This window comes from Dreissena polymorpha, chromosome 13, assembly GCF_020536995.1.
Source record: "Dreissena polymorpha isolate Duluth1 chromosome 13, UMN_Dpol_1.0, whole genome shotgun sequence".
In the NCBI taxonomy this organism is placed as follows: domain Eukaryota; kingdom Metazoa; phylum Mollusca; class Bivalvia; order Myida; family Dreissenidae; genus Dreissena; species Dreissena polymorpha.
The window spans coordinates 3,018,739-3,042,831 of record NC_068367.1 but is presented as its reverse complement, the minus strand read 5'-3'; the positions used below and the strand labels follow the sequence as shown (position 1 = coordinate 3,042,831).

The window sequence follows — 24,093 nt, the reverse complement described above, 5'->3', positions numbered from 1 at the left end:
AGCATTCCCGATTATAAGGCATGTCACGATTTCAAGAATTGTTTATTATTGTAGCCATCATATACCTGTGACTGTTTGAGTTCATATCGCACCCGGCGGCGGATACGCTGTAGATAATTGGGCTGTAATTGTTCATCAAACGAATCCAGTTTTACGAGTATTCTAGATAAATTACCCTGTATATTTAACTATCAACATAATTTTAAATATTAATTAATGGCATATAGTCGATCCAGATAGACAAACAATCACTGAATGAAATTTTCTGTACACAGATAGAAGTCTCATCCAGAAATTGCATAACGCAGTGAAGTCAACAACTTGTTCACAGTTATATGTTTCAGCCAAAGTCTCGCATTAGAGTTATCTTTTAAATATCTTGAACAAAGTTATAAGTAATATCGAAATGATCTAATAAACAGCATTTGCATGGTTATAAATATCACCAACGAATATCGTCCTCGTTGCCTATGACACAGCTTGTTCACAATTATAAGTATCACACAAGCGAAAACTCTTATTTATATGTTCGCTCTCCAAATTTAATAATTCAGTTTTGGGACAGAAGAACACTTCAACAAATGAGCTGATTGAAAAAGACTGGCGCAAAAGCGCAAACCGGCATCTATTAATTGCTAAATAAGAAAAGCAATCATTGAAATAAAACCATCAACAATTGGCAAAATATTGATACAGTAACCCGAAAGTGCGCAATTAAACGTTTCGCTTTGGAAAAAAAATAAATTGTGTCAAGTAAATAGATCATTCACAGTTATCTGTAACATTGAAGTATAGAATCATATTTGTCTTATTACCAGATTTGATACAGATAAAAATATTTCTTAGTTGAACAGTGCCATTATTGTGTATTCCTTTATAAATATCAACTTTGAGTATCATCGCCATGGAATGTATATTGCCGTTTTTTGATACATACAATTTCCATTGTGAGAGCATTCCCGATTATAACGCATGTAAACTTTTCAAGAATTGTGGTAAATAATTGTACCCATCATATACCTGTGACTGCTGGAGTTCCTCTTCCCAGCGGCGGAGACGCTGTAGATGTTCTGGCTGTAATTGTTCAACAAATCAATCATGTTTCACGAATATTCAAGATAAATTAATCCGTATGTTTTACTTTTAACATAATTGTGAATATTTACTCCTTGCATATAGTCGATCGAGATAGGCAAAAAGTCACTGAATGAAAATTTCTGTACACAGTTAGAAGTCTTGCCCATCAGTTGCATAACAGTCAAGTGAACAGTTTGTTAACAGTTATAAGTATTGCCAAAGTAACCAATTACAGATATCTTTTACGTATCTTGTAAGAAGTTATAAATAATATCGACATGATCTAAGAAACAGCATTTACATAGTTATTATTTTCAAAAACGAATATCATTCCCATTGTTTATGAGACAGTTTTTCACAGTTATAAGTATCACACAAGAGAAAATCTTTTTTATATGTTCGCTTTCCAAATTTAATGGTCCATTTGTTGGACAGATAAACACTACAAAAAATGAGTGAATTGAAAAGAGCTTGCACAGAAGCGCCAACGGGCATTTATGAATTTCTGAATGAGAAAGCAATCATGGAAATAAAACCATAAACAATTGGCAAAATATTGATACAATATCCCGTCAGTGCAAAGTTAAACGTTTCGCTTAAGAAAAGCATCACTGTGGCAAATAAAAAGGTCATGCACAGTTATCAATAACATTCAAGTATAGAATCACATTTGTCTTGTAAACAGCTTTGATGCAGATAAAAATAACGCATAGTTGAACATTATCCATGTTTTGTATACCTTAATAAATATCACATTTTAGTATCATCGCCAGGGAATGTATTTTAAAGAACATTGCCGTTTTATTGATTCATAAAATGTCCATTGCGACAGCATTCCCGATTTTAAGGCATGTCACGATTTCAAGAATTGTTTATTATTGTAGCCATCATATACCTGTGACTGTTGGAGTTTTTCTCGGATCCGGCGGCGGAACCCCTGTAGATGTTCTGGCTGTGGCTGTAATTATTCAACAAATGAATCCTGTTTTACGAGTATTCTAGATAAATTACTCCGTATGTTTGACTATCAACACAATTGTGATTATTTACGTATGGCATATAGTTGATCCAGATAGACAATAAGTCACTGAATGAAATTTTCTGTACACAGATAGAAGTCTCGCCCAGAAGTTGCATAACGCACAGTTATGATTTTCACACAAGTAACGCATCAGAGTTATATTTTAAATATAGTGTACAAAGTGATAAGTAATATCGAAATGATCTAATAAACAGCGTTTTCATAGTTATTATAATCACCAATGAATATCGTCCCCATGGTCTATGAGACAGCTTGTTTGCAGTTATAAGTATCACACAAGAGAAAACTCTTATTTATATTTTCGCTCTCTAAATTTTATTATTCAGTTTTGGGACAGAAGAACATTACAATAAATGAGTTGTATGAAAAAGGCAGGCGCAGAAGCGCCAACCGGCATCTATTAATTGCTAAATAAGAAAGCAATCATTGAAATAAACCCATCAACAATTGGCAAAATATTGATACAGTAACCCGCCAGTGCGCAGTTTAACGTTTGATTTGGAAAAGCATCATTGTGTCTAATAAATAGGTCATGCACAGTTATCAGTAACATCCAAGTATAGAATCATATGTGTCTTATAAGCACCTTTAACAAGATATAAATAGCGCTACGGTTAAACATGGTCGTCGTCTTGTACATCTTTATAAATATCACATTTGAGTATCATCGCCATAGAGTGTAATTTTAAGTACATTGCGCTGTATTGACATATGCAATTTCCAATGTGAAAGAATTCCCGATTATAAGGCATGACACCGCTCCAAGAATTGTGGTATATTATTGTAGCCATGCCTGTAAGTGTTGGAGTTGCTGTGGTGACGTCATGTGTTTGGATGGATGGCATGGGTCCCATGAAAAAAAGATCTTGAATGAAAACGTTTTTAATGTATTGATATTTTCGTAAGGATCAGCATATAAATATATCGGATGTTTTTAATCTTAATAGCCCATACTTTGCGAAACCATTTAAGGGTTCTTGGTTAAGCCTTCAGAAATTATACTGTGCTATTGATTTTTTTTTATAAATCAACACACGAAAAATTGCAATTTGATATTAGATGTCGAGACTATATACCACTGCATGAGCAGAGATATCGGATCTTGTAGTCACTGCACGGATTCTGGTTGTTGTCAACCTTCAAACACACGGAACCATTCTGGATGGAACATTGAACTTTTTCACCGGTATTGTTGAAGGCGGTCCCATTCACAGTCTGGCATTCCACAGCAGTTATCCAACGAGGAGGCCAGTAATTACTACATAATGAACGTTTTTCTTGATCGCTCGGTGACTGAAGTCATACAAAGGACAACATACGTACATATGAGACTAAGTCTACACTTGGAATTAAGGATAGTAGTAGTTGTTTAATAGTTTAACGTCGTAGAACAAAGAACATCGTTTATTATATACGATAATGATAAAGCAAATATGAGTATATTATATTATGATGCTACTACTCAGTTATTTAAAGGGATTAAAATCACTATTCACAGTACGATTAAGCAATGTGTACATGTAATCAATTTACTATATACAGAACAGAACAGATAGTTTATTTACGACATAAGCATATACAGCTCATTGTCAAAGTACAATAAATAAAGCAATAATACATACACATACGTCAAAATAACAACAATTTTGTTTATGCATTTAATAATATAGGGTTTTTGTGAGAATGTTATATGTAAGAGAAGGCTCTTTACTATTCTTTTAAATCAACGATACGTGGATGTTCAAAATCCGTACATTGATTGAAAATAAGATATGCAGTTAGATATCATATACAAACTTGCAATTCTGAGGAAAAAATATTCTCTGTATATTTTCGGCTCTAAGTTTAAATGCTTTAATGCAGAAATTAGCAAGACGAATCAGTGTAGATTTTCTAGTCACGTTCATTTTTTGTAAAAATTTCAAACATACTTGGTTTTCTTCTGTAAACATAAGGTATAAGTGTATTTCTAAAATGATCATATAAAGGACATATCAAAACAAAGTGGTATTCATCTTCAATTTCATTAAGTGTACACAATTTACAAATTCTTTCATGTCTTGGAATGTTTTGGTGCCTACCGGTTTCTATAAATAGGGCATGAGAAGATAATCTTAATTTTGCAATAACGTTCCTAAATTTAGAGTTTTCTATTTTGTCCAAGTAGATGGATCTTTCAAAAATGGGTTTCAATTCCTTGTAAAAAATATAGTGATGAAGTGTCATTTACATCAGTTCGCCATTTAGAAATAAACAGATCTTGTAATTTATTGCGAAACATTTCAATAAAGCTGTTGATATTAACAGATTCTGGATATATCCATACGTCATTAAAACCGGTCTCTTGTAAACGTTTTCAAACATTTGATGCCCATGACTTGTTGTGAGGGTAATCACATGCATCTGTACATTGTCTACGAATGATATTCCTTAAAATACAGTTGGACGATTTTTCGTTGAACAATTTTAAGAAATATTTAATTATTCGTAAATATCGTCATATATACACACACACACGGGTATCTTCCTACTTCGGCATACAAAGCATTTGAATTTGTAGAAGCTTTCACATTTAATAGCCATTTGCAGAATTTGCGTTGGACTCGCTCAATATTTTCAGCTTTAGTAAATCCCCACACCTCGCTACCATAATTAAGAATGGAGGCAACATATGCATCAAACAAATTAAACATGATTTTAACAAGTACATTCAACGATTTTGTAACAATAAATAATGAGTTTATCGCCCTTAGCGCTTTGCCTGACAAAGTATTTGTTGCTTGTATACATGCGCCGCTGCTTGACATTACTATTTCTAGATAATTGAAATTGTTCACGATTTCAAGAGAATTGTTGTTATACATTCAATTGTATCCTTTCTTTAATCTGCCTTTTGTCTTGTCGAGATTGACCGTTATATTCCACTTCGTGCAATACTCGAGCAAATTGTTCAGAGAAGATTTTAATCGTTCAGAGATTAATACTGCGTAGTCGGCGAATAATAGAAGATATATTAATAATTGATCAATAGTTATGCCCGAATTTATATCAGCTTGTAAGTGCAACTCCATATCATTTAAGAATAATAAAAACATTATCGGGGAACATATCTCACCTTGTAATAAACCGATATCGGACTCAAACAATTCTGAAATACTATTCATATGTTTAACACCCAATTTAATGTGATTATACAAAGATCGAAAAACGGACAACAATTTACTATCGATACCAGACTAAATTAGTTTCAACCAGAGATGCATACGATCCGTTAAATCATACGCCTTTAAATAATCGACGAAACAGCAAAATAGTTTTTGGTTATTATTTATATGACTTTCAATTTATGATTGAAGCACAAATATTGCATCTACAGTACTGCAGCCCGGCTTGAAACCGAATTGTGCGTCTGTTAAAATGTTATTAGCTGTAGCCCAGTTGTGTAAGCTTTCGTTAAGAATATAAGTGAATAACTAACGCAAAACAACTAACAAGGTTATACCTCGATAATTATTGGGTATAGACGGATCGCCTTTTTATATAGGGGAATAATCAGACCCGTTGACCAGCTGTGTGGGAATTTCCCGGACTTGAAAATATTATTAAATAACAATTCCAATGCGTTACCTATTACATGGACACTTTCTTTAAAATATTCGTAGATTATATTTTCAAAAGAACACGCCTTATTATTGCCTAATCGTTTCGTGGCCATGACAATTTCTTCCAGTGATATTGGTTTATCGAGTTCCGGGTAGGAACTATCAGAGTTATGGTTGCTGTCAAAATTGCGAACACAATTTACACTGTTCTCATTATTTAAATTACCTTCATTTTTCGCAAGGTTTTTAAAGTGTTCAACGAGCTCTGTTATATCAACTGTTTCTTCGTTCGGGTTTGTGGATCTTTTTTTGAACATTTTCCAAAATTCTTTAGGTGATTTTGATTTCATGCTGTCCATCTTGCGCCCTAACGTTCGATTAAAATCTGAGTTACATTTGCGACAATAATATTCGTATGATTTCTTTTTTTCGAATACTGACTGGCGATTGGTTTCATTGTTAATTTTGTTATATAGCATATGTATAAAGCATCCTTTAATTCTTTGCGTTTTCGTTCACACTCCGCATTATACCATTTTTGTTTATTTTTGTCGTGTGAATCGAATTTATTTGAATCGGATTTAATAGTGTGAGCAAAATACGGATTACCTTTAGCCGTAAGATACTGAGTAAAAAATGACACTAGGTCCTCTGTTTCATCGTTATTTTCTATCCCGCGTATTAGACTTGACTCAAGATTTACAATATCGCTCGATAATTCAGAGATAAAAGCGTCCCTGTGAATAAGATTCCATTTAACAAATGTTTTGGGTCCTCGCGTATATTTTTTGCAATTTGTTCCAGTTTTAATGTTATATTTAACGGGGGCATGATTAGAAAATTCATTAAAATCTCTTATTTCAAAGTGCACAATATTTTCAAAATTAGCCGACCGTGTTAATAGATAGTCAACTAAACTTTGCCCATTATGTGTTAAACACGTTATTCTTCCCATATGTATATATATATATATATATATATATATATATATATATTTATTTATTTATTTATTTATTTATATATTTATTTATATATCTACGTTTATTCATGTATATATAATATTTTTTAAAGGGTAGTGGAGTTGGTGTTAGTAAAACAATCGTTAAATAGGAATCATGTTTACGTATACAATACGCATTTCAATACAACAGGAAAACTCTGTTTGGATTGTTTTTCTCTGCCCGATCTTCGGCTTTTTAGCGCGCCTTTTAATAATAAACTGCTTTATTTATGATCTTCTATGTTATGTGTTAACACTTTCAAATAGTCTACTTCACAAATTGTTTATAATACTGACCTCTCTGTCGCCATCACCAGTGACCGGTGTGTCCGTATTGATCCAGGCCGACCACTCATCGTAACATTGCTGTGGCGGCGGCAACAGTGTAGTTGTCCTGGCTGTAATTGTTCAACAAACGGATTCTGTTTTTCATACATTCTAGATGAATACCTAATTATGATCAACTATTATCATAGTGGTTTTTTTTAATATTAACTAATGAACTATCGTCAATCCAGATAAAAAAAAGTCACTGAACAAAACTTTCTTTGAGAAGAAAGTGTTAACAAAGACACCATTTGTTTTTGTAGTAAGCAACATTTGATATTAATTAATGTTTATGAACTATTGGTGTACTTTTATTAATAATAGCCAATTTTTTCAGTTCCTAGAACTCAGTTAGTGTAAATTTACATTTGATAATACTAAATTTGCATTTAAACAAAACGTTTAACTTTGATAACTTCGCAATAACTATTACAAGCTGGAATCAAACATGAAACTAAGAACTATGGAACTATGGATTTTGAAAAGCTGATTTCTTGAACACTTCACACCTTGAGTTCATTTTGACGTTTGAATTGTTTACAGTTTTATTCAAATATTTCAAGTGTATATGTACCCTAAATAAACGCGTAAAAGACCATTTTAGTTTAGCGGTAATATAATAATGCTAATTATATAACATAAAGGTATTCGTGCCGACAAGACCATGATTCGAAGAAATGATATAAAAAAATGTTGAAAAAACAACGAAAGATAGAAACGATGTAACAATATAATATAAATTGTATAACAATATAATATAAATTATATAACAATATAATATAAAGTATATGTAATATGAAATGTAGCCATTGATAACTGAAGACCACAAGATGTCGCGACTCCATATGTTTAACAAAGACGGACGGCGGCGTTGTTTTAATAGTGACTTCAGTTAAAATTTACGATATTTCTTTATTTCAAAGTAATTAGGAAATGAAATAAATAATTATGACTTTCTATACACTAATTTATCTGATATACTAACATGATGCTTAGACGCGAATGATAATTTCATTAGTACCGCGTGAATACTGGATATCTGGATACATGTGTAAATGAATACTTTTATTAAATATTCTTCATAGCTAGGAAAAATTCGCATGTTTTTGGAAAGATCTGTCTCTGTTACTTTCATAAGCCTTCCTTTTCTCCTTCGAAGATAAATCGGCGCTTTTAATCATATGTTTAATTTTTTAACGGACGCAATAGCCGACCAAAAAACGTCCATCTTCGTGCTGCTAATATCACACTGAGGTTTGACCCTGGCCGTCTATACCATATATTGAAGAAATCTTTATAAAAAAAACGAGTAATGCGCATGCTCGGGCGAAACCGATCGCAGCTGATTCGCTAGCCATCTTAAATAGTTATTTTTCATCCGATATTTTAATGTCAAGAAATGTATCTATTTCTTATACCTTAAAACATACAGAAATATATTAATTGATAACGCACTATGTACAGTAGATTACCCAATCTCAACACGCAAAGTCAAAAACGTATCCGAATTCTGACTTGCGAAAGGGTTAAAACATACTGAAAATCAGAAGGGAAGATTAGTTTAACGATGTTATATATCTTCTACCGCAAAAAAGTTTTCAAAACGGTCACGAGATCGTAGTACGAACACCTGTTTATAAAAGGTAAAACTTTTTATGGTGTATACGACCAAACTAGCCCTAATAAAAACAATCGAATTCGTGACACCTTGAGTAAATTTTACGGCAAATATTAATTTTTCTAGCACCGTATTGCGAGTTCTCGTCGTCTTCCGAGCCTGTTCTGCGAAAGCTAGTCTACGTTAGCAAAAAATCAAAAATAAACGTCGACGATCGGCTTTATTCGGAGTTCTAAAGTCTTCGCGCACGGACTGCGACAGGGAACCAAAATAAATAATTTCAAATCGTTTTGTGGTTGTCGATGTGTTAAAGCAGAATAACAAGATAAGTATTTATGCAGTATTGATGCAAAGCATCAAAGGGCGTCGGGAATTTTAGTGTAAAAGGCACTCAATGAAGTTACATGGAACGATTTTTTTTCTACTGTAAATATTAATATATTGGCCGATTATTTTAATCAAAATAGAAAAAGATACTGGTATAACCATTATCTATGAGTTTGTGTTATAACCCCAAAATAACCATTATCTATGGTGTTGTGTTATAACCCCCAAATAACCATTATCATTGATTTTGTGTTGTAACCCCCAAATATTCCATAGTTCATTTTATTAACATTGGTTTCCTTTTTTTAATGGCATCCTTGTGCAATTTTCATTAATGGAACAGAACTGTGTAGGTTTTAAAAAATCTGCTTCATCTCACAAAATGCGCATTGATAGTGTCATCTAAAAAAGTCCATACCAAAGGGTCCATACCACCTGGATGGTAATACGTGTCGCGTTTCGCGCTCTATATGTGGTTCCTAAAAAAACTCCGAGGAGTGCTTGACTCTAGGAAAACGGGTTGCTGGGACAGAGCTCCTCCTTGATAAGCGGCTGCTTCCTTTATCACAACTCATTGTTACAATCAATAATACGTGTCGCGCTTCGCGCTCTATATGTGGTAGGGATAGTACTTAGGGCCTATTATAGACAACCATAAACAACAACAAAACTACATGCAATGTAGATGTGTTGTTTGCATTTATTAGTTAATATAAAACACGTGTATTTTTATGTCCCCCACTATAGTAGTGGGGGACATATTGTTTTTGCCCTATCTGTTGGTATGTTGGTCTGTTGGTTGGTTGGTCTGTTGGTTTTCGCCAACTTTAACATTTGCAATAACTTTTGCAATATTGAAGATAGCAACTTGATATTTTGCATGCATATGTATCTCATGGAGCTGCACATTTTGAGTGGTGAAAGGTCAAGGTCAAAGTCATCCTTCAAGGTCAAAAGTCAAATATATGGGTCAAAATCGCTCATTTAATGTACACTTTTGCAATATTTCAATATTCAAGATAGCAACTTGATATTTGGCATGCATGCGTATCGCATGGAGCTGCACATTTTGAGTGGTGAAAGGTCAAGGTCAATGTCATCCTTCAAGGTCAGAGGTCAAATATATGTGGCCAAAATCGCTCATTTGATGAGTACTTTTGCAATATTGAAGATAGCAAGTTGATATTTGGCATGCATGTGTATCTCATGGTGTTGCACATTTTGAGTGGTGAAAGGTTAAGGTCAAGGTCATCCTTCAAGGTCAAATATATTGGTCAAAATTGCTCATGTAATGTCACTTCTGCAATATTGAAGCTAGCAATTTTATATTTGACATGCATGTGTATCTTATGAGCTGCACATTTTGAGTGGTGAAGGGTCAAGGTCAAGGTCATCCTTCAAGGTCAAACGTCATATACGGGGACTTAGTGTTTCACAAACACATCTTGTTTTAAAAGATATTTAAGAGATGTAAGAAATTTTAATTAACGTTGTCACCACGCGGCATCCATTAATTTTAATAAAAATGTGCAACGTTGTATTTAGGTCGCATCAAAACGCAGTATTTTTAAATTCTATTTAAAAAAAAATAAAAAATAAAAATAATTAAAAAAAAAATATATATATATATATATATATATATATATATATATATAAAATAAATAATATACAAAGGAAATGCTCCCCGCCTGGAAATCGAACCCACCAACTCCCGATCGCTAGGCGGACACCTCATTCACTACTCCACGGCGACTGTTGAAAGTTTCAGACAAAAATAATGACTATTTATTTAAAGTTTCACCGGTTCGCGTATTTGTCTAGTCCCTGTGATCTTTTGTTAGTGCCCAGTCCCTGTGTTTAGCTATTAATTAAAAGAATTAACTTTGCATTATTGGCAATAAATGTTGTAATAAATATAATAGGCACACATGCAGAACTTATTTACACTAATTTACACAAAAAATCACCACTATGCAAGATATTCTTAAAACAAAAATATATACATTGATCCGTACAATAACTGCTCCTCCCCTAAGCGAAAAAATGCATTACATACTAGTCGCCGCTCTCCAGAGCGACGCCAATAAGAGGAATATTGTTTCTGATTTTCAAAAGGTAGGCTATTCTGATCTAGCGGGGCGAATAAGTGATTTAATGCATTTTTTGTGTAATTCGAAGATGATTTTGAAAGCTAAACCTGTTTATAGAAATGCGTTTTGATTTCGATGGATTTTCTTGACACAAAACAACGAGTCACATTTCATTTCTGAGAGTCTCGGACTAATGAACTCGAATTAGTGTCGCACACTGTAATATTATTAAACTTAGTTGAGGCGATATGAACATTAGTATAGATCACGACCTTCGTTTATACCATTTGTATTTGACGGAAACTTACATACATCAGTGTTTGGAATTGATTTTGTTTGCGATAGAATAAATGAGTCAAACTGTTATTAAGGCAATACGATGACATGACTGAAACTGAGAAACCTAATATAAATACGTATTTATATATTATATTTCGATTGAAGTTAACAGTTTTGCAAGTAAAATATTTATTTGTGTGCTGTTTTGTTAATATTATAGAGTGGTTATGTTAGTTTAATTATAAAGTCATGGAATCGTGGATTAATTCAAATAAAAATTCTATGATATCATATATGTTTATTTAAATGTTCAAAGTCCAAAGTTTGATGAAAAATCATAGGTAAATAGGAACATATAAGCATGTAAAAGTTATGTTAGAAGTGCCATAAAGTGTATATGAGATTACTTGAAAAGCTGTTAAAGATGGGTCGGGTTTTGGTCTTAGCGTTACACAACCCGATAAAATTGTTTATATATAACCGTGCAAAACAACTGATATCATACAATAACAAAAATAGTTGAGCGGACGTATTACCCATGCATAAGCGTTTGCACGAATATGCAATCTTGTAGTCGCTGCACTGCGTCGGTTTGTTTTCAGCCTTTAAACACACGGAACCATTCTGTATGGGACACAGACGTTCTGGACCGTAGTAGGACTCGTTGAACTTTTTTGTCCGACAAGTCACCGTATCGTTTCGTCCACAGAAGACATATTTTTCTCGAGCGCAACACGACTAACAAGTGAAAATTCACTCACATGTTATATATTTTATAGAGATGATTAAACGTTCAATGGATGTATTCTTCACCCATGTGAGTTGCTTACGAGTTACTATACAACGTACATGCAAATGGTATAAACGATCCAGTCTACATGTATGCGTTGAACACATTATAAAAATCATAAAATATAGTCTAAGAATTGAGAACATAAGGTATATATTACAAACTGTGCTAGTGATATAAATGGAGATGTTCATACAGTATATAGTAAATCATATAGCGTAGAAGAAGCAGTTTAGTAATTTCAAACTAGAATTTTCGTCTGTTAACAAACAATTAAGCCGTTAAAACATTGACCAACATTAAGCAAATTGTGTAAAATAATTATAGCATGATATTTATAAAGCTTATAACATGAATATTGAAATAAAATGTGGTAATATATCTCTACTTTACTTTTGAATATTGAACATAGAAGACCTGCATTATTTTAAGTTTCTTAAGCGTCCAACTTTTAAACATTACGCATTTTTGTAGAAAGGGACAATATAATTTTCTTTGTTTGAGTGAACGAATTAAAAAAATTGATTTCCCTTTAGGGATTTAGCACAGTAGATTGATTGAAAATCATTCAGCTTTGGACGGTCGACTAGCCGGTTTGAAATTTGCTGTTTACACGTACCCAATTATGGTTGAGAAATGGCGCAAGAAAATTCGATACTGACAATTCAAGATCAGCTGACAGAAGTTTTGGCTGAGCTTCGACAACAGCGCATCGATTATTTATCGTTAAAGTAAGAAGTGAAAGGAAGTTCATTGAACGTCGCTTCACAAGTGAAAAACTTGAAGAAAGAAAAAGACATTGTTTGGAAATTCCAAAGTAAGAAGCTTCAGTACGAGTTTAATACTGACATAGTAGATATTGTCAAGCAGTGTATGTGGGCGCTAGAAAACGGGAAACATGAGAATTGCGAGGAACAATTGACAGAGTTAGAAGGAAAAATGCATAAACAAAACAAGTTCATTAGTATTGTGGATTTTTCTTCCGGTGGGTGGGAAACAGTACGTCAGTATGAAAGCAAACCTATAGCAAGCGATAGCGAAGACGAGTCGAAGATTTACAAGGCGGAAAACAAAGCTTTAAAACGAAAGCGCCCCTGATCTCGCGGCAAGATGACGTCAACGCCACGACCGGAAGTTCTCAGTGAGATTTTTTTTCAAACAAGGCATTGGGAACCCCATCATTTGGTCGAGGATAAAGCCCCTTTTACGGCACAAGAGGGTGGCTTTTTCTGGGCCTGTACGGACAAGTTACAGGTATCGCAGCCACCGCAACCGCACCTGGGCCATGTTTCGCATGCGGAGAGTTTTCCCACTTCAGACGTAATTTTCCACACGTCGACAGGTACGCATCCACAAGCGGGAACCAATCTTCAGCCACAACTTCCCGGGAACAGTAACTTGGACAAAGACAATTTAAAGATGAGTATGACTATGATTGAAATTTATTGACTCATGAATGTTATGAATATGAGCAAGGACAAAAAGATATAATAATATTGTGAAATGCAGACTTAAAAATCATATAGCACTTTGGCGTGCTTTTGGTACCAATGCGTATATTTAAGATGTTATTGAGAACGGATATAAGCTCCCTTTGTGTACTTTACATGTAGTCAAATTATGAAAAACAACAAAAGCGCAATAAATGATACCCATTTTGTTTTAGAGGTAATTGCAAATGTATTACACAGAAACTTAATTAAAAGGTGCATAGAATCGCCTCATTTTGTACATCCACTGACCGTGTCAACGCATAGTTCCGGAAGAAAATAGGTTGATATTAGATTTAAGAGAAGTAAACACACAGACGTTTAAATATGACGATATACATGTTGTATTATCATTTTTACATGAGGGCCATCATAAGATCAAATTCTATCTCACCAGCGCCTATCGTTTTGTTGATATTTACCCTCCACATACATATTTTTTAGGGTTCTCATGGGTAGATTGTGGAGGAAATTTGTCATATTATTAATTTTTGGTTTTGCCTTTTGGTTTGTCAAGTGCTTGCTACGTATTTTCAAAGCTAACACGACCACTTGGGAAAAAAATGGAGAGGGAAGCAAAATCGATGCCCATGTTTTCAGATGATGGCTATGGGTGTTTCACGACTTATGATAGAGCAATTTTTATGAGCAATAATATAAAGGGCGATATAGAAATGTCTGGGTTCGTTCAAAATCCGAAAAAGTGAGTATGGATTCCAGTTCAGATTTTGGAATATTTGGGAACGAATTTAAATACAAAGGAAATCATTATAAGTATTGCGAATAGGAGATTATTTAAAGTGCGGTCAAGCATAACTGATTTGTTATTAGAGGACAATAAACACAGGAATGTGCCTGTGAGGAAAATGGCAAGTGTGGTAGGGCAGATAATTTCCATGGGAGTTGTACTCGGTAATGTGTCCCAAATAATGACCAGGTCATTAAGTGCAAACATTTTGCAGGCGCCTTATTAGAGTTCTTATGCTCATCTTGAAGATGCAAGTGTAATGCAGCTAAAATTCTGGTTGAGTAATTTACAATGAATTTACTCCTAGCCGATAACAATTTTTGATAAGTGTTCAAAAATAATGTATTGCGATGCTAGTTAAACAGGTTTCGGAGGCTATGAAGTGAATACAATTCAAGGAGTTTCGCATGGAACGTGGTCCCAAAATGAACATTGATATCGTCAACTTGGAGGGAACTTATGGCGGTATATCATGTTCTTCAGACGTTAATTCACATTCTCAGTAATCAATGTATCAAATGGTTTACCGACAACCAGGGGGTTAAGTCTTTAGCAGTTAAAGGGTTCATGAATAGTGATTTGAAAGGAATGGCTTTAAATATATATTGCATACGTGTTTACAGAATAACATTGTATTAGAAATGGAATGGATACCTAGGTCTGATAATGAAAAGCGGACTATTTGTCCAGGATTGTAGATTTTGATGATTTAGCCCCAAGTACAATGGAGCTAATCTTGAAAAGGTATGGCCAACCGGAAGTAGATTGGTTTGCGTCTGAGAATAGCACAAAATTGCCAATATTATATTCCCGTTTTTGGAATCCGACATGTAAAGGTGTCGATGCATTTGCAAATTGCTGGGGTGATCATATAGGCTTATTTGTTCCGCCTATCAGTCTTATTTGCAGAGTACTTAAGAAAATGCAATTTGATAAAATACAAGGTATTTTGGTTGCTCCGTGTCGGAAATCATCGATACTTTGGCCTTTGAATTTGCCCAATGGTAAGTTTGTCCAGCATGTATTGGATTGGTTCGATTTGCCTGTATATAAATACGCGTATGTAAAATGTCAAAATGGCAAAGGTATGTTTGGAAATTCCGACTTACATTTTAGAATGCTGGCATTAAAAATAGATTTTAAAAAACAAGATGAACAAATTTCATTAGAAAACTGGTCGTGTTTGACATTTAAAAAGAGTACGTATGAAAGCCGTACACGGCGGTATAGCCCAGTACGATAAAAGGCGGAATCGCCAGCACGAGAATGAGCATGATTGGGTGTAGGCGGTTTCGCTTAGTACACCGGTTTTATGATCATTAATACAAGATTGTGTCGTTTTATTGATGTGAATTTATTTAAGAAAAAAAACATATAGTTAGCTTATATGCGGTTATATATTTTGTATTTGTTTTTCTGAAGTTTTATTGTATGTCTAAGGCAGATGTTTTTACCGCAATATTTTTACACGATTGTTTTTTCAGAGTTACAAAGAGGATATAGGCGTGTTGCCGGAGGTTTTATTGGACAAAGTGGAGCTGCTCCCCGGCCTACTACTCAAGTCCAGAGCACAGAGCACCAGTAAAAGTTATCATAATGCGTTTGAACGTTGGAGGAAGTGGGCTATGCGGAATGGGTTTGGGAGTAGTGACATTTTGCCCGCTAAGGTTGCATTATATCTTGTTTCAGTAATACATACTGCTAGTTTCCCAATCCCAGTTGTTACTGCATTTTATGCAATAAAGTGGCTTCACGATATGTTTGGTTTTAATTCACATACTGATTCAAAATTGTTAGTAAATTTATTGGAATCCGGAAAAAGAATTTTGGCAAAGGCAACAATTAAAAAAGAGCCAATTACAGTTGAAATTTTAAGAAAGATGTATAGTAATATGTGGGAAGAAAATAATTTAAAACATCAACGAACTGTTTGTCCTTGTGTGTTGGCTTATGCTGGATTTTTGCGTAGCTCTGAATTACTGAACATCAGAGTTTCGGATATTATTGTTTATGACCAATATATGGCTTTATATTTAGAAACAAGTAAAACAGATCAATTTAGAGATGGTTCATGGATAATGATAGCGTGTACAGGGACTGAATTGTGTCCTGTTGAAAACACCAAGAAATTGATAAATTGGGGAAAGTTAGAAGAAGATAATAATTTGTTTTGTAATATTAGTAAAACGAAGAAAGGGTTTAAAGTTAGGAATTGTAACGAACAGATGTCATATACAAATTTACGTGAATTATTTATGAATGCTGTAAAGCCACATGTTGAAGACGTGACAGTTTATTGTTTGCATTCTTTGCGAGCAGGCGGAGCTTCTGCCGCATCAAATAATGGTGTTAAGGACCGAATGTTTAAACGTCATGACAGATGGACAAGTGAAAGCGCTAAAGACGGATATGTAAAAGACAATTTACAAAAGAGGTTGTCTGTGTCTTTGTGCTTAGGACTATAGCATGTTCCGTATAGATCATTCGTTATACGTTAAAATGTGTATACATACGCATATAAGTAAATATACTGCTAGTATGTTGTTGTATTGTCGTTCCAATCCATGTTTATGTTTTATATAAGTACATGATAACAGTTTGCCCTGAATTTTTTAATATTTTCCCGTTCTTTGAATTCAGCAATTTCACAAAGTGCAAAATACAAATAACAATTTAAATTGTTTGAATTTAAATGTGTGTTTGTTATTATTATCAGACTAGGAGAGGGTTTATGGGAAATAAACTTTTCTTTGTTTGAGTGAACGAATTAAAAATAAATTGATTTTTCTTTACATAACGTATAGTCCGATTGGTGGCCTTGTCGAAGGGATTAAGCACAGTAAATTGATTGAAAATCATTCAGCTTTGGACGGTCGACAAGACCGGTTTGAAATTTGGATTGGAACAATGTATGATTTTTTGTTTTCATCATAAAAATACAATAATTTATACATTCATGTTTATGGGAACTCGTTGTTATTTGAAGATTCTTAGATTGAGAGTATTTGTCCTTAAAGTGTTTTTATAATAGATCGTATCGGGTTTATTATAGAAATTTTAAATGTAAACAGAGTGTACGTTTATGGACCTGCCCTAATAAAGCACCAACGTTCATTTCAAACTGTCAATACACCTGAACTATCGAGTATGGCCCTTTTCAAATTGCGCGTTAATAAATGTTTGCATTATTATTTAAACACAGTCTTCGGTTTGTTGAAGGTTATACACACCTGTCTGTCTCCATTACCAGTGTCCAGTGTTTCCATATTGATCAAGGCTGACCACTCTTCCCAGCACGTCAATCCTGGCGGATCCGATGTAGACAGTGTGGTAATAGCCGTCGCTGAAGAGCTTACTTCTGAAATAAGGGTACATATATAAACTTCGGTTATCTTTAACTTGACGTTCACTGTTGCTTAAATACAAACGTACAAATCAAAAATACAGAAATTTTACGGTTGCTTTCAATGTTTACCTGAAGTAGAACTTGTCGCGAAACCACAATACATTCCATACCAACACAAGAACAGCAGGAATATCATCATTGTTTGCAACAAACAACGAGCCGAGAGTCTCACTAATCGAGTAGGATTGTATCGAACATTACAATTACAATTCTTTTAGATAATTCCATTTAAATTACTTTATGGCACGCAGTGAAATACTATTGGTAGGTTTGTGAACGCCTTTATCAACCAAAAGAATATATCTAGGATTTACAGCTCAATGTATAAGCCGTATTGATATCTCACTATTTTAACGCGGATGGATTTAACATTAAGCAGCAACGATAATGCCATCAGGTATCTGTACGTAATGGTCAAGATAAATGCTTATGTGTTTATTGATATGCGGACATAGTTATCATATGGGTTATGATTGTAACATTTAAAAACCGTCAAGAAGTCACAAACAGTATTAAAAGATATTAAGAACACATGATAATAATAATAATAATTTACGTTCCTACGTGATTGGAACTACTTTTGCTAAATTAGTTCTGACAGAATACGGAAAGGGCTTTAATAATAAACTTACGCTAATCCATGGCGAGACCGTGTGCCAATATTGTGACAAGAAATATTTGGAAATTTACTCATGGCATTAATTTTTGTTCGGAAAATGTCGGCCTTGTATCATGTTCAATTTATGTAACTTTGTCAGTTTTTAGTTTTTCATTTTCAGGAATGTGTTAAATAGATAAATATACATACATTCGTAGTTATAGTGAAATGATCAATACCTGTCATATAGTGCCAACAACTGTGTGAATGTGTTGTTTGCTATAGTTTTGTATAATATTATTAAACTCGAAATTAGTTATCTTTCAATTACTTTAGTCATAAATATTTGGGTCCAATTTATTAAACTCTAAAACTAAATGGTAAGCTAGTTAATGTTCTATTTGAATAACAATAATTGTTTTCGCTTTTATTAAGCATACAATTACTAAATATCATTTTTACTAATTGCTTGTATTACGTGAGGCGTTAAGGTAGTGTAATTAGTAGCCTAACGGAGCGCGAATCTCGCTACTAAATTTTAAAACTCGACAATTAGTTTCAGTTTATTGGCAGAATCAGCAAATACAGCAAACCCTCGCCTCATACGATTTCGACCCGTTAATATTCAGGTTTAAATCGGGCTAAAAGAGGGGACAATTTTGAAGGAAATTTCGTAAACTCTTGTGGTGATTAATTATTTTTTATTTAATAGTTGAACTCAAACTTAAAACACAACAGTCACAAGAAAGTGATAAAAGTTAAAACATTTTGGCGATATTTAATCAAGTTATGAATCGTCGGTTGGACTTACTATCGTTAACTTCCCGTAAAAACTTTTCAATTCAGCATTGATTTATTCGATGAACAACAGAAAAGAAAGAAACTATTTAGCTCAACGTTTGATTTGTAAACTCAACTTGACCATCTTTGTATGGAAAAAGGAGGATTCAATAGAAAGCGCTTGATTTTCAGATTGATAAATAGAACAAGATTAAAATATAGAGGTTTTCTTAGCCATGTGTTTAATTTGATATCTTAAACGTAGTTATCCATTATAAATTTTAAAATAGTGTATATGATTATACTCAAGCTTGGATAGAATATTTAAATGCAAGCTGTGAAAAAGTGTATATATATTCAAATATTGGTTGGATGCTATTTACATTAAATGTGAATTATTGTTGACAATGCTTCATTATAATGTAATATTAAGAAATAAAATCATTCATACATTGAATTCATATTCAATTAACCATACTATTCGGATTAAGACAATTTTTAAAATATGTATTCTTGTTGGTATAATACATTTTAAGAACTGGTGATTCTGTTATTATATGCTATGTGTAACACATGTGAGTGTTAAATGACAGTGAAATATACTATTAATTTGACGCGTTTTGTTAAATTGTTGTAATGTGTTATACACAATTTTACATAAGTTGGTTTCAATTGAGTAGATCTAGGTAAGTGCGAATAATGTAATATAGTATTTATGTACTGATTCTTCCAGAGGTTTTCACCACCTACACATCGAAGTTTTATAACTATACAATAATCTGAAATAATTAACGACTTTAAAACCTACCTTACTGGGATAGCACCCGATACACCCGGGTTATACTGTTCAAGAGGCAATAGGTTAACGGAGTTACGCTGTACGGACAGGAAATGGTATTACCATTATACCATTTGGTACGGGGTTAGCCTCTAGATAACCTGGCTCAAGGAACTATAAATACACAGTTTATTTATAGATAAGGAAGGAATAGGGATTAGGCTACGGTATCTCGATCTTCTTGATTATTTATTAAAAATAATGAAAGAAAAACGCCTTTTTTGGTCTTTAACCCAATAAACAAGTGAACTGTTGGTTATAAATATGTATTTTATTCAAGGACTTTGGAACATTTTAAGATTTAATATAATGCATACTGAAGTGAATTTTGTTACCGCGTGGTTTATGTGTCATACCTGTAATATGTAATATAGATCATCATTTTAAAATCACAAGGGTTTTGTTTGTGGTTTTATAATATTTAAGTATTCAATACCAAAAATAATTAACAAAAATTGTGAACAGAACAGGGTTTTATTTATTTATTTATTCATTTATTTATTTTAACTTTTTTATCCATCTATCTATCTATCTATCTATCTATCTATTTATCTATCTATCTTAATTCCTCCATTCGTCCATTTGTCCGTCCGTCCATCCATGCGTTTGTTCGTTCGTTCGTCCGTTTGTGCGTTTGTGCTTTGGTGCGTTTTTTCTTTGGTTTATTGGTTCCTTTGTTCGTTCGTTCATTCATTTATTCATTTAACCAGTTATTTAAAATACAGTTTGGTTGCTAAAATATAGATTTGTTAAAAACATTTTTTGACTTTTCTAGATTGATTAGAGGTTACTGTATATTTTAAGTACAACGACGCATGTATTATGAAACTGTTTGCGAACCAATATAAATTCAAAGCTTTGAAGTCACTGCATGTGTTCGCAGTTGTATAATCTTTGTCGCAACTCAGTTTTCAAAATTATGTTATAGCTGTTTATATCGCAAGTTTGAACTGACCACAACCAAACCAATTTATAAAGAGTGTGTCTTAAAGCACAGGTCGAGATGTGTTATTTTTCAAATCATTGATACAGCTAATCATTGTGCACAGTCTAACCTTATTTGACATGAATTAAGCCCCGTTTTCCCTGAAAGCAGCCAATATGTACAGATTTAAATGATGAACATTAGACTGGCCAACGTTGTCTTACAAGCTGTGAAATACGTTTGAATACATACACACTATGTAGTGCACCAGTGGGAACTATAAACACGCAGATACGGTGGTTAGAGCAGACGATCCTAGCATTCGTCGTCTGCCTAATTTTACTGCAGTTATCCATACAGACAGTCACGGGTTACGGTTCCTGGCGTAGTTTAGCCCATACTGATTTGCAAATAGCCTCTATATTATTTTTGAGCTAACGCTCACAAATAAAAAACAATATTGGAACAATTAATTATATCATGCGAATGCGTAATGAAATTAACACAGAGTGAACTTTCTGATTCATCATTAGAAGAGAATTCCTATTATACCATACGGTTCTTTGTTTATGATAATGAACACATCAACAAAAAAGTGAAGTGCGAAACTAATGAAAAAAACATCCTAAGTACACACCAAACACACACGAATAAAACTGAGATAACCTACAAAGAACGGCCAATACAAAGCATTTATAGACTCGAAATATCACGCCTGGCAAAGAATTATTCACAAATATTAAAACATAAAAAAATGGAACGTTTAAGCTGTTCTCGATAAGATGGTTTATTTCACTTAAGCATGTTACCGCTCATCGTGATAATTCATAATAATGTAAGCATAAAACATACCATAAATAAGGAAAGGTATTATGGTTAATGATTGTAAATTAATTTAACAAGTATTTAAAGACCAAATAAATAATACACTAATGGAAACTATATGCAATCGAGAACATATTTGTGTAGATCTATATCTTTAACCATATCTTTAACGATTCGATTCGTGAAATAAAATTCGGCCATACACCAATAGCTTCATTTATCCTCTATTTACAACTAAAAGGATTTAAAAAAAAGTAATGGCATCATTGCAGACAAAACAAATCATTGCATATGTAAACATGACGTCTTACCCTGGTCACAATATGTTCCCTGCCAGCCTGATTGGCACGTGCACCTGTACGCATTCAGAAGGTCGCTGCACTTGGCACCGTTCTTACAGGGACCCGGCTGGCATTCGTCAATGTCTGTAAAATACACATGTATTTGCACTACGATGCAGTCTGATATCTTATTATATTTCGAATTATATGTGGTGAAGATAATGTACCTCGCGGATCATTTTAATAATGTCTGGCAAAGGTGCATTGACCCAATACTTATTTTCTTTTTCTGTAAGTGGGCCTAACAACTATACGAAGCCTAAGAAAACGCTCAAATTTAGTTATATTAGTTCGGTCAAAAACTTTTTTTTTATTTGCGATAGGAAAAATAAACCTACTGAAATTGAGTATTATAATTGTATTGTACATGAAGTAAATATAATATAGAAATTTAACTCTCAATTCCAAACACAGCATACTTTTTTATTAATATTATACATAATGTTTGTTGAATATCCAAAAATCCGTCTACACATATTTTTTAGCAACTCAGCTTCAACGAGTCACATCTTACTACAAATTTCTCACCATGATAATCTAAACATTTTTTGAATCTTTTTGACGTAATGTTATGGTGTAACAAAACAAAATATAAAAAACGTATTTGGTCTTAGCTGCTTTTATGTAATTTAATGCAGTTAAGTGTTTACCCAACCCATACAATAAACATTATAATGATTGAATTTCGGTGAACAATAGTTTCATTATTTTACTTCTGGAAATAGAAAATAGGCATGGGAGGCAAAGAACGGTGTATGTATGTTATTACCATTAAAGCGATAAAAGTTAGAGGATATACAAAATGTGTAACTATTCATTATGACCATACTGATGGCGAAAGAAAGCATAATACTAGCTCAAATAAAGTCCTACCATGTTCACAGTTGGTTCCCTGCCAGCCAGGTGCGCATGTACACGAATACGCGTTCAGAAGGTCGTTGCACGTGGCGTAGTTTTTACAAGGGGAAGGTGCACATTCGTCTATATCTAAAAGATAAACAACATTACCTTAAATGCCTCAAATATTAGGTTGAAAAGATAATAAACTTGACCAATCATGTAATAGCGTTCCGGTCAATATGCATAAGCTCCATCCTTGATTTTTGCTCGCATCTGGCTTCTTGAATTATAAGCAACCTAAAAATTCGTTTAGGTGTTTAATTATATGTTTTCGGTTAAATACAGAATATTATTTTCAATAAAAAATATCATATTGAAAATGAAAGGTTATATTTTTCATTGTAGTAAAATTAGATCAGTCTTTATCTCAAACAAAACGCGGAGTGATCGTAACTTACTTGAAAACTTTCAATTCACGATAATTTTTCAAAAACATTTTTACAAAAAATTTTTTAGGCAACTAGTGTAATTTAGCTAGAACCACGCCCACATTTGTCATTTTGTCCATCATACTTATCTAAAAACATTTTCGAATTATTTTGACATTATTATTACGTTATAATACAAATGAAAAACGTCATAGGTACACTCGCATATTTTTTTTTCAAATCAGTCATTATCTTAAAGCATATAGTAAAAAGAATAGTGATTGGTGTTTGATGAATGCTCGATTATTTATATCACTTGTGGTTTTATTTAAAATTCGTGCATGGGATGCTACTATGGTGTTTGTTGTTGTTGCTTTTAATTTCCACTCGTGAAGAAAATATTCCATAAAAGATCTACAGCATAAGCAAATGTATCATCTGTACAAAGAATTTCCTACTCTCTTCACAGTTCGTGCCCTGCCAGCCCAGTGCGCATGTGCAAGAATACGCGTTTAGAAGATTGCTACACGTGGCGCCGTTCTTACAAGGGGAAGGTGCGCACTCGTTGATACACAATAATCGTCCAATGCATCAAAATAGGTATAGATGAAAATGTACTTATCATGTAGTTTAGGTCCGGCGAATTTGCATTAGCAACATACTTTATTTTGTTAGTGAGCCCTTAAATTATTAACAGCCTTAGAACACCTTTAAATGTTCAA

At 33.4% G+C, this 24,093-nt stretch overlaps 1 protein-coding gene across 1 annotated transcript in view; it reads right to left on the bottom strand.

Annotated features, from left to right (window-relative positions):
* Window positions 1–24,093, bottom strand: part of LOC127855878 (fibropellin-1-like) — a 68,725-nt gene that overhangs the window by 3,492 nt on the left and 41,140 nt on the right. The window contains exons 27-34 of the mRNA XM_052391771.1: window positions 22,977–23,090; window positions 22,074–22,187; window positions 17,621–17,748; window positions 13,431–13,581; window positions 7,019–7,119; window positions 3,237–3,412; window positions 1,973–2,035; window positions 1,021–1,074 (exon numbers count right to left, since the gene is read on the bottom strand). Of these exons, the coding sequence (XP_052247731.1) occupies window positions 1,021–1,074; window positions 1,973–2,035; window positions 3,237–3,412; window positions 7,019–7,119; window positions 13,431–13,581; window positions 17,621–17,748; window positions 22,074–22,187; window positions 22,977–23,090 (901 nt within the window). The remainder of the gene's footprint in view (window positions 1–1,020; window positions 1,075–1,972; window positions 2,036–3,236; window positions 3,413–7,018; window positions 7,120–13,430; window positions 13,582–17,620; window positions 17,749–22,073; window positions 22,188–22,976; window positions 23,091–24,093) is intronic.